This window comes from Leptonychotes weddellii, unplaced genomic scaffold (assembly GCF_054177405.1).
Source record: "Leptonychotes weddellii isolate Sample4059 unplaced genomic scaffold, ASM5417740v2 HiC_scaffold_3044, whole genome shotgun sequence".
In the NCBI taxonomy this organism is placed as follows: domain Eukaryota; kingdom Metazoa; phylum Chordata; class Mammalia; order Carnivora; family Phocidae; genus Leptonychotes; species Leptonychotes weddellii.
Window position 1 is genome coordinate 1 of NW_027900709.1, and position 12,917 is coordinate 12,917.

At 35.9% G+C, this 12,917-nt stretch overlaps 1 protein-coding gene across 1 annotated transcript; it reads right to left on the reverse strand.

Annotated features, from left to right (window-relative positions):
- Positions 1-11,704, reverse strand: RFC4 (replication factor C subunit 4; the record flags this gene model as incomplete). Its single annotated transcript, XM_081810619.1, has 9 exons — positions 1-380; positions 463-579; positions 654-734; positions 1,826-1,951; positions 2,593-2,713; positions 2,910-3,053; positions 5,282-5,401; positions 7,513-7,592; positions 11,626-11,704. Coding segments are annotated over 9 exons (964 nt in total), but the record flags the coding sequence as incomplete, so codon positions are not given.
- Between the last annotated feature and the right edge of the window lie 1,213 nt (positions 11,705-12,917).

A 12,917-nucleotide genomic window follows, 5' to 3' on the forward strand; every position in this document is an offset into this window, starting at 1 on the left:
TAGAAAGCATTTGAATGCATTTTGTTTGGTATTGTATTTATTCAATAAAGTATTTAATTAGTGCTAAGTGTGAACTGGACCCTGTTGCTAAGCCCCAGCAAGCAATCATATCCTAGGTAGGGTTAAATCCCCAGTAAAATTGCCATATTGCACATGTCTTAATGAAGTTTGAATGTTAAATAAATTGTATATTCACTTTAAAGGTGCTTTGGTCATTTTATTTTTATCAGATCATACTTAAACTTGAGTAGCTTACAAAATTGTATCTTAGAAAAATGATCCTTTCAGCAATTCTGAGTTAACTGCTGCATCACCGTTGCACAGAGGCTGATGAGTTGTAGATGTTCATCAGCACCATCTGCTAAGCATTTATCTACTTCCTATAAGAAAACTAAAAGTTAGGAAAATTTGCCATGGAGTTGTATTTAACACATTTTGCTGAAATGTGAAGTGCCTACTTACAGCAAGTTTTTCTGTGATAATGGATTTCTGTTTATCAGAAAGGTTATCATTTTCTACGACCACATCATGAAATTGATTTACAAGCTGAGTTGCTGCATGGCCCTCATCAATTAAGTCCTGCAACAGAAAGAGTTGAATTTAGTAGGATCATAATTTTTTCCTTCCCCAAAGTTACCTGTAAAGTGACTTACTTTTACCACAGCTTCTAGTTTATCAAAAGACCCACTCTGACACGCAGCAAATATTCCATCAATTGTCCCAGCTGGTATTACCTAAAGTTTGGGAAGGAAAAGGAAGAACTTGGGAAGAACCTCATGCTCTTATCATGGAGCTCCAGAAAACTACTGAAATAAGCTTTTCAGGTAACCATAACAACCCTGATTAGGTAATAGTGATGCATTTTGCTTTTAAAATTTTTAATGCCCCTGAAATACACAAAATTTTCTTTGCTTCCGATAGTTTCAGGCTTGGGCCCACGATGGGACAAGAACAGCTGAACTGCTCAGTGGGTGAGCAGGTAAAAATTCTCCCCAGTGGCTCAGACTGAAGTGGTTCTAACTGTTCCTCAGCAATGGCTGACATCTATCAACTAGCTTAAAGGGAATTTAAAGGGAGATGCCCCCTTTTCTAGTAAAGATGCCACTAATGAGATTGCTTTTAGAAAGCTTATAATACCCAGAAAATTAAAGGGGACTAATGCTATCAATTTCTTAACGGTATGAAAAATATCTTACAAGCTTAAGTCTTAAAAGTAGTAGTTATACTAGTAGAGATGAACCCTGACAAATGATTTCTCTAAGTGGGATATTGCCCCTTTATATATGACCCTTTGTCAGATTAGTAAGAACAGGGATATCTGTTAAATCTCTCAACTGCCGTTATCACTGAAGTGTTGTGATGCTTCCAGGTTATTTCCATGTAACACTGTTTCTAGCATAGTACTTGGCACATGCTATAGACTGTCCCTCAGGTTTCATGTTAAAAATCCCTACTGTGATACTAAGAGGGTGAGGACTTTGGGAAGTTGATTAGGTATGAGAGCAGAATCTCCATGAAAGGGATTAGTGCCCTTATAAAAGGTCTTTCTGCCAGAAAGGATGCAGCTGAGTCCATGAACTAGGAGTCTATGTACTAAGAAGTTGGTCCTCACCAGATACTCAATACAGGTATCTTGATCTTGGACTGCCCAGCCTCCTGAACTGTGAAATTTGTTTATAAGCCACTCAGCTTACAGTATTTTGTTAAAGCTGCCTGAATGGATTAAACCAGCACATAATAAGCATTCTGAATACATTTGTTAGATGAAAATTTTCTAAGAGCCCCAAGCCCAACCAAAATTTTTTAAATTCTCTCATATTCTTACCCCAGCAATGTCTGTGATCACCTTCTCTGTGATCTCCTTTCCACCTGTTAATCGGGTAGCACTTTGAAGAAATGTAATGGCTTTTCTTAAATCTCCTTCTGACACTTTAACAAGACAAGCTATTCCCTGAAAAGAGAAAAAAATTTTTTTAACCTATGATGGCCAATTAAGACTTTGACTTTAATAAAGAAAAGTGAAAAAATGCTGTTTTAGCCGAGAGTTAGTTGGAGAAAAATAAAGCATTTTCGGTTTTAAGGGAATGACAAAATTCATGGAGATAGCATCAGTCCAGTGGAAGGCTAGAGATCTCTTGTCTTTGAAAGAAATTTGCAGAGACAAATGTTCCGTATTTCTAATCCTATTTTCTTGAATACCTAAAGACGATTCGATTACGGTTAAATTCTGTTAAAATGAGTAAGGCCTACATACCCTCTTTCATCACCAAAATTTCATCACAAAATTCACTCCTCAAGTGAAATATTAGCTAGGACACTAAAATCTTTTTATGCAGAGATTTGTTATCGGAGAATTTGCATTATGTGTATGAAATCTGCCCCAGTTCTGGCTCTCTGAAATATTGATAATAAACTTATAATAGTAACAAGAAGGCTGAACCTGTAATTCCTAGACATTCCAAATGTTGCTCTTTTAGCTTAACTTTGCCTGAAGGCATCAGAAATTAAAGCACCACATCTGATGCTTCTGGGACCTCTTATGAATCATCAAAGGAATTCGTAACAACAATATTTGTAATAATTAGTAATTACCTCATTGCTAATTCTGACATGTTCTTTATCAGCAATGTCTAGTAATCGCTGCTGTTGAATTTTATCTGACAGTGGTTTGAATCGGAATTTAGAACATCTAGACGTCAGAGGTTCAATTATTCTGTAAAATATCGGGGAAAAAAAAAAGTGAGTATCTAAAGATTTTCCCCCAAAGAACTCATTTTTATCAAGAACAAATCAAGACTTGATGGAGGAGAAATTACTGTAGCCTTGAAACATTTACATTTTTTTCTCTCCCTAACTGGAGTTATCAGAACAAGGCTGCCTACCATCTATCTTCAGGGCAATATACATACCGACTGACATAGTTACAGATGAGACAGAATCGTGTGGTTTTAGACTCCTTCTCCATGGTACGTCGTAAAGCTGCCTGAGCAGCTGAGGTCATAGAATCTGCCTCATCCAGAATCACAATCTTAAAAGGAGGACATGGCTTCCCACTGATTCAGAAAACAGGAGTTATAATTCATATATTGTCACCAAAATCTAATTTTAGAACACTCTCATCCCAAAAAGAAACCCCATGCCCATCACGCCTTCCAGTTCTCCCAGCGGTAGGCAATCATGGATCTCTACTTTCTGTCTCTACAGATCTGCCTATTCTGCACATTTCATATAAATGGATTAATACATTGTCTTTTGTGATTGGTTTCTTTCACTTAGCATGCTTTCAAGGTTCATCCATGTTGTAGTATGTCATTACTTCATGTCATTACTCTCCACTACAAATAATACGGCAAAGGGATATACCACATTTTATTCGTTCCTTCATAGGTTGATGGAGAGTTGGGTTGTTCCCACGTTTTGACTACTATGACTAATACTGCTAACGAACATTTTTTAACATGTTTTGAATAGACCTATTTTTTCGTTTCTTGTGAGTATACACCTAGGATTGGAATTACTGGGTTATCTGGTAACTCTATGTTTAATTTTTAGATGACCTGCCAAACTATTTTCAAAATGTCTGTACCATTTTACATTCCAACCAGTGAAGTGTAAGCGTTCCAATTTCTCCACATTCTTGCCAATATGTTGTCTTTTTGCTAAGAGCTACCCTAGTATGCATTAAGTGGTATCTCATCATGGTTTTGATTTGCATTTCTCTATGGCTAATGATGTTGATGAGCATGTTTTCATGTCTTTATGGGCCTTTTGTATAGTAGTTCCCCCCTTATCCACAGGGAATGTGTTTTTTTAAAGATTTTATTTATTTATTTGAGAGAGAGAGAATGAGAGACAGAGAGCATGAGAGGGAGGAAGGCCAGAGGGAGAAGCAGACTCCCTGCCGAGCGGGGAGCCCGATGCGGGACTCGATCCCGGGACTCCAGGATCATGACCTGAGCCGAAGGCAGTCGCTTAACCAACTGAGCCACCCAGGCGCCCCACAGGGAATATGTTCTAAGACCCCAGCAAATGCCTGAAGCCCTGGATAGTATCAAACAGTATATAAATATATATATGCCATGTTTTTCCTATACCACATACCTATGAAAAAGTTCGATTTATAAATCAGGCACAGTAAGAGATTAACAATAACAACATCATTAACAATAAGAACATCATTAACAATATAATAATGAAAGAAAACAATTTTAACAATATAGTGTAATAGAAATTATGCAACTGTGGTCTCTCTGAGAATATCTTATTGGACTGTACTCCCCCTTCTTGTGATGTGAGATGGTAAAATGCCTATGTGATGAGACAAAGTGAAGTATGACATAGGCACTGTGATGCTAGGTTACTTACTAATGACCTGATGATGATTATGTGAGAAGGTGAATCATTTGCTCTGGACTTCAGCTGAGTGTAGGCAAGTGAAACCATGGAAACTGACTGAAGCCACAGATAAAGGGGGACTACTGTATCTTCTTTGGTGTAAGGTCTATCAGTTCCTTTGCCTTTTAAATTGGGTTTTCTCTTGATGACCAAAATGTACGAGTTCTTTATATATTCTTGATCGAAGTCCCTTATCAAATATAGGATTTATATGCATTGTCAATCCAAGGTAGATATCAAAAATAAGTCATTCACTTTCTACAAATTCTTAAGTGTGCTCTGATATGAATTTAAATATATACCAGGTTCCAAAAAATTTAATCTTAGAACTGTGCCACATAAGGATTATAAGTAGCTGACTAAACATCCTTGTTTAACTCAGAGCAGTCCTATTTAAATTATTAATAATACTTCCTTTTACTCTAAAAGTGTCTCAGTTTGGACAATAACTTATATGGTCACCCTAATTAGGAAATATACACTGAAGCTTAAGATATCTGACAGAACTTTTTTTATAACACAATAACAAAAATCAGGTGTACCACCAAACTACCAAAGTTGATTAATAAATACTCCTTAGACAAAACATAAGTTCAAAACCCTTGACAGCTAAACAATTTAAAATTAGGTATTATAATGGAAAGGTCATTTCTGGGTTTAAATAATTTAGATAAAGGGACACCTGGCTGGCTCAGTCAGTAGAGCAAGCAACTCTTAATCTTGGGGTTGTAAGTTCGAGCCCCATGTTGCTTGTAGAGATTCCTTAAAAAAATAAAATAAAAAAATATACGATCTAACATGAAAAAGGAGTTGGACATTTGGCAGAAACGTATTTTAAACAAATGCAATGACATGGTATGAAGAAGGAAAAGTGAGCTTTACTTACTCTGAACGACTTCCTGACACAGTTAATTGAGCAAAATTCTTCACTTTTTCTCTAACTACTTGTATTCCACGTTCATCGGATGCATTTAACTCAAGAACTCTTAATCGAAAAAGTTCAGGCCTATGTCAAAATGAAACAAGTATGAAAAATAACAGAGCATATAAGTAACTGAGGTTTAAACCACATTTTAACAATTGCACATTCTGTAGTAGTTTAAAATCCACCTAGTAAGTACTAGATAGAAGGCATGCAATCACTTTTGTATTTTTTATTTTGTAGAGACATGCAGTTTAAAAAACAGGTAGATGGTATCATATAATTAATAAAATTTTAAATCAACTTTCCACTTAAGATTGTATCATAAACATCTTGCCATGTCATCAGAACCACTGTAAATACCATTTTAATAACTATATGACATTCTATCCTATGATTGTACCATCATTTACTTAATTTATTCTATTGTTAGATATTTAAATAGTTTTAAATATGGTACAATTTTATTTTTTTTTTCAAAGATTATTTATTTATTTATTTATTTGAGAGAGAGCAAGCACATGAGAGGGGGGAGGGTCAGAGGGAGAAGCAGACTCCCTGCCGAGCAGGGAGCCCGATACGGGAGTCGATCCCGGGACTCCAGGATCATGACCTGAGCCGAAGGCAGTCGCTTAACCAACTGAGCCACCCAGGCACCCGATATGGTACAATTTTAAATAATGCTGCAACACAGCATATTTTCAATTATTTCCATAAGGTAGCTTGCTATAAGGACTATTACTGGATTAAAACATGAACAGGTTTTTTTTGAGTTTAAAAAAAAATTATTAAAAATAGCTCACCATAGGGTCATCTGAGAAATCAAAAGAAAATTAAAATAACTGGCACACCCTGCCAAGTCTTTGTTTTTGAAAACTTTCCTCTACTTTACTATACACGTATTTATTTTTTAATTGAAAAAATAAGAACTGGGACTTAGTTTTGTCTTTAGTTTTCCTAAACAGTATGATAACCTTCTAAGCATTTTTCTATGGGCACATTCATAAAGCTCTGTGCATATATTTTCCATTTTAAAACCACATATACTATGAAATGTGTAATTCATAATTAAATTTCGTTCTAAAGGACAAACATTATTTTTAACAGGATATTTTAAAAATTATATAATTTGGACTGACCTCCTCTCAAAAAACTATTAATAAACTACTTGGGTTTCATTATGACTACATTGCTAAGGCTCGTTCATCAGGTTGGATCTGAGTTGTGGAATAATCAAAAAAGCTCTTTTATAATTTCCTTGAGAAACAAAAATTGCTGTCAAATAAAATATTAGGTTCACAGCACCTTCCCTTTTTGCTTCACATTTCAACATAACTAATTATCTGTACATATTTGGTGGTTTCAGAGGTATCTGAATATTTTCACATGTGGGATTTCAGATGTACCCTTTCACCATATATATGCCTGATATAAAAGTTCTGGATAAATTCAAGATAGCCTTTGGTACACTTGATCTTAGCCAAAAGGCCGAGAAGTGATTAAGACAGACTTTGCTATTGGTGCATGTTTTAGGGATATCATACCTGGGCTGATATATATCTTTTAACTCTAGGTAAAAGGCTCCTCTACAATGGTTGATAAGCCAAGACAGTCAATCCTGGAAGAAGAATCTAAGAAAGTGGCTCACAGAGGTCTTCTGGTGTACCTGGAATTCTGCATCAACTACTACATACTCTGCTCACACACAAGATACTTGAGGTCAAGGAGTTGGCCTAGCCACTCCAGAGGCAGGGCCTGGAAAGGCCAGAGCAAGAAAGAACTCTAGAAGGAGTGGTGTGGGGTCATTAGCATGAGACACAGCAGATCCTATCACACAAGGACACAGATGTGTGAACACAACCACCATAAAGAGAGTAATGAAAGTATTGGCATGAATAAAGATAGGATGGGTCCTTTGGGCTCCAAAATCAAAATGAAAAAGTTAGTGATGACAAAAATCATAAGGCTTCCTATGTTGTAGTACATCAAATATTTGAATAAGGTTCAGAATGAAGATTACAAAAGATGTAGGCAAGCTTATTTATTGGAGGGGAGGAACTGGAAACGGGCCCACTGAATTAATAAAAAATACAGAAATAATAACCTTACAAAGAAACCAAATACAAATTTTTAGTTAAAGAAAAGCAGAGATTTTTGGTGTCAAGTCTTTAAAAAAAAGAGAGATTTCAACTTACCCAAAAAGCTCCCTAGCTGCTGCCAAAATGGTGGATGTTTTTCCAGTTCCAGGTGGCCCATAAAACAAGAGATTAGGGAGCTGTAGAAGTTAAATTTTGTTTTTTAAAAGTTGTATTCTGGTACAAATAGATGAAAATGATGACTGAAAATGTCTATGGAACAGTGCAACAACTTCCTTAATAGGGCACATATCTGAATACAAATATTTCTTAATATAACCAGTATCACACTATTAGTAGTTGTGAATCCTGCTTTTTCACATAATACTATACTTTCCCCCAAAATGTCTAATATCTTAAGCTGAATCAATATTTATGACTGTTTTATACCCAATATACTTAGGTGAGTTTTCAAAGCAGGAATTAGATACCTTTCTTTCTTTCTTTTTTAAAAAGATTTTATTTTTAAGTAATCTCTATACCCAACATGGGGCTTGAACTCATAACCCTGAGATCAAGAGTGCAAAGTTCCACCGATTAAACCAGCCAGGCGCCTCGAAACCTCTTTTTTCTGAAGGGAATCTCAGGCTTCTGTCAGTTCCCTATCCCACCCCTCTGCTCAGGATTGGGCAAGATTTTATATTTTGTAAGAAAGATTTTGTATTTTATAAAGATGTCCATTGCTTCAAGGGGGAAACAGACCAAATGAGACCTTCAATTTGGCTAATACAGAGGGAAAAGGAATGAAAAAGACTTATCAGGGCTCTGGATGAGCTGATGTTCCTAGAGTAGTGGTGGGAAAAAAAGTTTACTACGTGCCTGGCAGTACTCTACTCCATGATTATATACCCTGTAGGGATGCCCACATATTATCAGGGAGAATTAATTAGAGGAAGAATGGGTAAGACTAAATCACTATCTTCTTTTATACCTTAAATCTGACTGGCTTGGCTCCTATCAAGCAGGCAACTAATCTGTGGTACAGATTGATAAATGTACTAAATTCTAATGAGCTCTGTCATAAAACCGCACTCTTCAGTATGTCCTTTCACGTACAGAAATCACTGCACATGGGAAACTAGGAAGCACTTTTATTTGCTTCCATTCTTGCCTAACCCTCAACCTTCCCATCCATTCTTCACCCAAATCAGATGCCCCTCTGCTTGCTACTTAAAACTATTCACTGGCTTCATACTCCACCTAGAAAAACAAAACCAGACGAACAAAAACCAACCTGTATTTATGAACGTCCATGATCTGCTCACCTTTCCAGGCTCCAATTTACAATGAATTCCAACAACTAAGCACTTACGGCCTATCCCGTCCCCCAGCTAGGGTCTGACTGCTTTTTTCCTGCTTCGCCAACTTCTACTACATTACAAGTCAGAAGCCTTCCCTGACCACCCAATCTAAAGTGGAACTCCTCTGTTACTCTCTCTTTGTTGCACTTAATTCAACTTGCAATTATTTATATACAACAATTTACAATCATTGTTCTTTATTTAGTGTTTTGGTTTAATTGTAAAATATGTCTACCTCACTAGATGGTAAGCTTAAGGTCAAGAACCTTATTTATTGGGTGCCTGGGTGGCTCAGTTGGTCAAGCGACTGCCTTCGGCTCAGGTCATGATCCTGGAGTCCCTGGATCGAGTCCCGCATCGGGCTCCCTGCTCGGCAGGAAGTCTGCTTTGCCCTCTGACCCTACCCCCTCTCATGTGTTCTCTCTCATTCTCTCTCTCTCAAATAAATAAATAAAATAAAATAAAATAAAAAATCTTAAAAAAAAAGAACCTTATTCATATCTGTATTCTCAGCATCTTGTATAGTACTCAACATGTGTACAATAAGCCAATGTACAGATAAATATATTAACTGAAGACTATTACATTGGTAGCATACAGCTTAAGATATAGGCTATGAGTTTTGCTACTTAAAAACAAACACCAAAGAACCTCCTAAGCTTTTTGACTGGTTTTGGTATCAAGGTAATGTTGTCCTCATGGAATGAATTTGGAAGTTTTCCTTCCTCTTCTATTTTTTGGAATAGCTTGAGAAGAATAGGTATTAACTCTTCTTTAAATGTTTAGTTGAATTCACTTGTGAAGCCATCTGGTCCTGGGCTTTTGTCTGCTGGGAATTTTTTGATTACCGATTCAATTTCATTACCAGTAATCGGTCTATTCAAATTTTCTGTTTCTTCCTGATTCAGTTTTGAAAGATTGTAAGTTTCTAGGAATATTTATCTATTTCTTCTAGGTTGTCCAATTTGTTGGTATATGCTTTTCCATAATATTCTCTTATAATTCTTTGTATTTCTGTGGTGTCATTTGCTATTTCTCTTCCTTCATTTCTGATTTTGAGTCCTCTCTTTTTCTTGAGAAGTGGGGCTAAAGGTCTATCAATTTTGTTTATCTTTTCAAAGAACCAGCTTTTTTTTTAAATATTTTATTTATTTGAGAGAGCGAGCGAGAGAGAGCATGAGCAGGGAGGTGGGGAGGAGGAGAAGCAGGCTCCCCGCTGAGCCAGGAGCCCGATGTGAAGCTCGATCCCAGGACCCAGAGATCATGACCTGAGCTGAAGGCAGACAGTTAACCAACTGAGCTTAACCAACTAAGCCACCCGGGCGCCCCTCAAAGAAGCAGCTCTTGGTTTCACTGATCTTTTCTATTATTTCTTCTTAGTCTCTATTTCACTTATTTCTACTCTAATCTTTATTATTTCCTTCCTTCTGGTAGCTTTGGGCTAGTCAATTTGGGTATGTGAATTATATTAAAATTCCTAGGTTTTTTCATCTTTAACTATTATTTTGATCCATGCATACCTCAATATTTGTAATAATTCATCCATGTAACTATCACATACAATAACTTAACTTCCTTAAAACACGGTAAAATTATTAAACCTTACATTATATAACAGTGATATATATGGTGTACACAAGAACTGTATGCAGAATATTAGTTCTTAAAACTGATTTCTGAAAATCATCTATTGTAATTCTACTTTAAAACCTGTAATTCTACTTTAAAATCTTTTAATGTAAATGAAGGAGTGCTCGCTTTGGCAGCACATATACCAAAGTAAATGAAAGAATGAATTATTTTTCTTTACTCTGTAGAATTTAAAAAATTCCTTCATCTTTAAGTTTTACAAAACTTAGTCTGAAAAGAAACATAAGATATTAAATAAGTGTTTTAAAAGAGGAAGTTCCTAATTCAGCCTTGTAAGATAGGTGGTATAAAGTCAAGAACTGGGTCATATTCCCACTACATTTGCCTCAAGGGTTGAGAATATGGCCAATTAAAATATATCTTGTCCTGCAATCTGTGTAATTATTACTATACAATTAAAACTGTGTATTATAAAATTAAAAGGTAAAGGTATTTGGATGAAATCAAAACAAAAATTGGCAGAGAAAAAGATTTTAAATAGTTTGATAAATATAACTTCTTTCAAAATATATACTATTATAGTGTAATTCCAGGAAGTGAATAATGGCAGCAAAAGCCAAAAGAAACTCTAATTCAAAGTAGCCAGGTTGAAAGGAAGGAAGTAAATCTTCCTGGGGAATAAAGCAAAAACCACACCCTACTTTCATCTGCAACTTTTCCCCTTCTTTCACTGAGCTCTTAAAGCACTTCATCATACACAATTTTAAACTGCTAATTCTTATGGGGTTATCTTGTCTCTGAATCATCTAAAATGCAAGTCATTGAAGAATTTTTTTTATCCCACATATGGACAGAAGACACAATGCTATAAGCAGAATTAAATACTCATTTTTTGTATTGTAGTTCAAACCAAATCCTAACATTAGGTGAGCAATTATACTTTCAAAGAATCTCTGACTCTTCTTTATAGTGCATATTATTATCTATTATTCTCTTATTTATTTGGCTTCCATGATTATTCTCTGTGTCTCCCCACCAAAATCAAAGCTCACGAGGAAAGGGACCCAGTATGTCTTGTTCAGTGGTCTCTACTTAAGTACTATGTAACAATGCCATAAGATAGGAGATGCTCAATAAATATTTGAACTAATATACAGCTAGTATTTAAGGGGGGCAGGAGGTTATGAAAGGAAGGAAAAGAATGAAAACAATTAAATCTTAATTAAAAAAAAAATTTAAATCTTAAATCTCCCAATGACATGAAATATCATCTGCTACTCACATCAGCACCTTCTAAAGACTTTTTCAGCACTGCAACTACTTCTTCCTGGAAAGCAACTTCATCCACACATTTTGGGCGACTGGAAAAGAACCCAAAGAGATTATTTAGTATATTACAGTAGCCAGAGAAATGTCTTAAGTGTTCCTTTTGCTAAAATATCAATGATAATACTCAAATATTGGTAATAAAATGGGAAACTTTCATAACTGGAAGTAGGTGGAAACCTCACTTGTATTTACCTTAAGCTAATACATACTGAAGGAGTGAAGTCATTTTTCCCTTTATAGATGCAGTTTACATCTATAATGCTTACAAAAATTAAGCAAAAAGATCTTATTACACCACAAATGTCAACTGGTTAAAAATTTAAAGTGAACACTTGCCTACCAAGTAATATATTTTGACAAGATCATGCACTTAAGCTGAAAAGGAAGAACTATTTAATAACCTCAGGACAGACAACTATTTTGGTTAATATAGTTAATTGACTAATACCAATTTCATCCATCACCTAACTGCACAAAAAACGCCTAACCAGTCACTTGATTGAGAGCTAACTAACAAATTTAACCAAGATGAAGTATAATAACATATAATTTTCATCCTACATCATTAACTGGTGATTTTAAGAGAAGCTGGAACAAAGTTATACTCCTAACCCTAAGATTAGGCATTGTGCTTAATTAGCTAGCCCTTCTTTGATTTATACATTTCTAATTAATAAGGTCAATGCCAGGTAGGAATTTTAGGTCAGATAATGTTTTCTAGGGAAACCAGCATAAGTTATAAGCTAGAGTTTCATATTCAAATACCTGGGGCCAGGGAGGAAACAAGAGTAAAAGAAGGCAGAGTATAAGGCAAGAGAAAACAGAAGGAACTACGGTGAACTGAGGTACATATGACCTTTCCAGAATGAGAAGCAGTACTCAAGTCCAACTAACTATTGTCAAATGAGAACCTGCATCTAGTTCTGCCTAATCTCTTGAGAAGCTGAAAAGCTAGATTTTTTTTCCCTTTGTATAATTTATTTTTTTAATTAAAAATCCAGATTTTTATGTGAAATTTCCCATTTTAAAAATCACTGTTAGTGCCAGGGGCGCCTGGGTGGCTCAGTCGTTAAGCGTCTGCCTTCGGCTCAGGTCATGGTCCCAGGGTCCTGGGATCGAGCCCCGCATCGGGCTCCCCGCTCAGCGGGAAGCCTGCCTCTCCCCCCTCCACTCCCCCTGCCTGTGCTCCTCTCTCAATGTGTCTCTCTCTGTCAAATAAATAAATAAAATCTTTAAAAAAAAAAA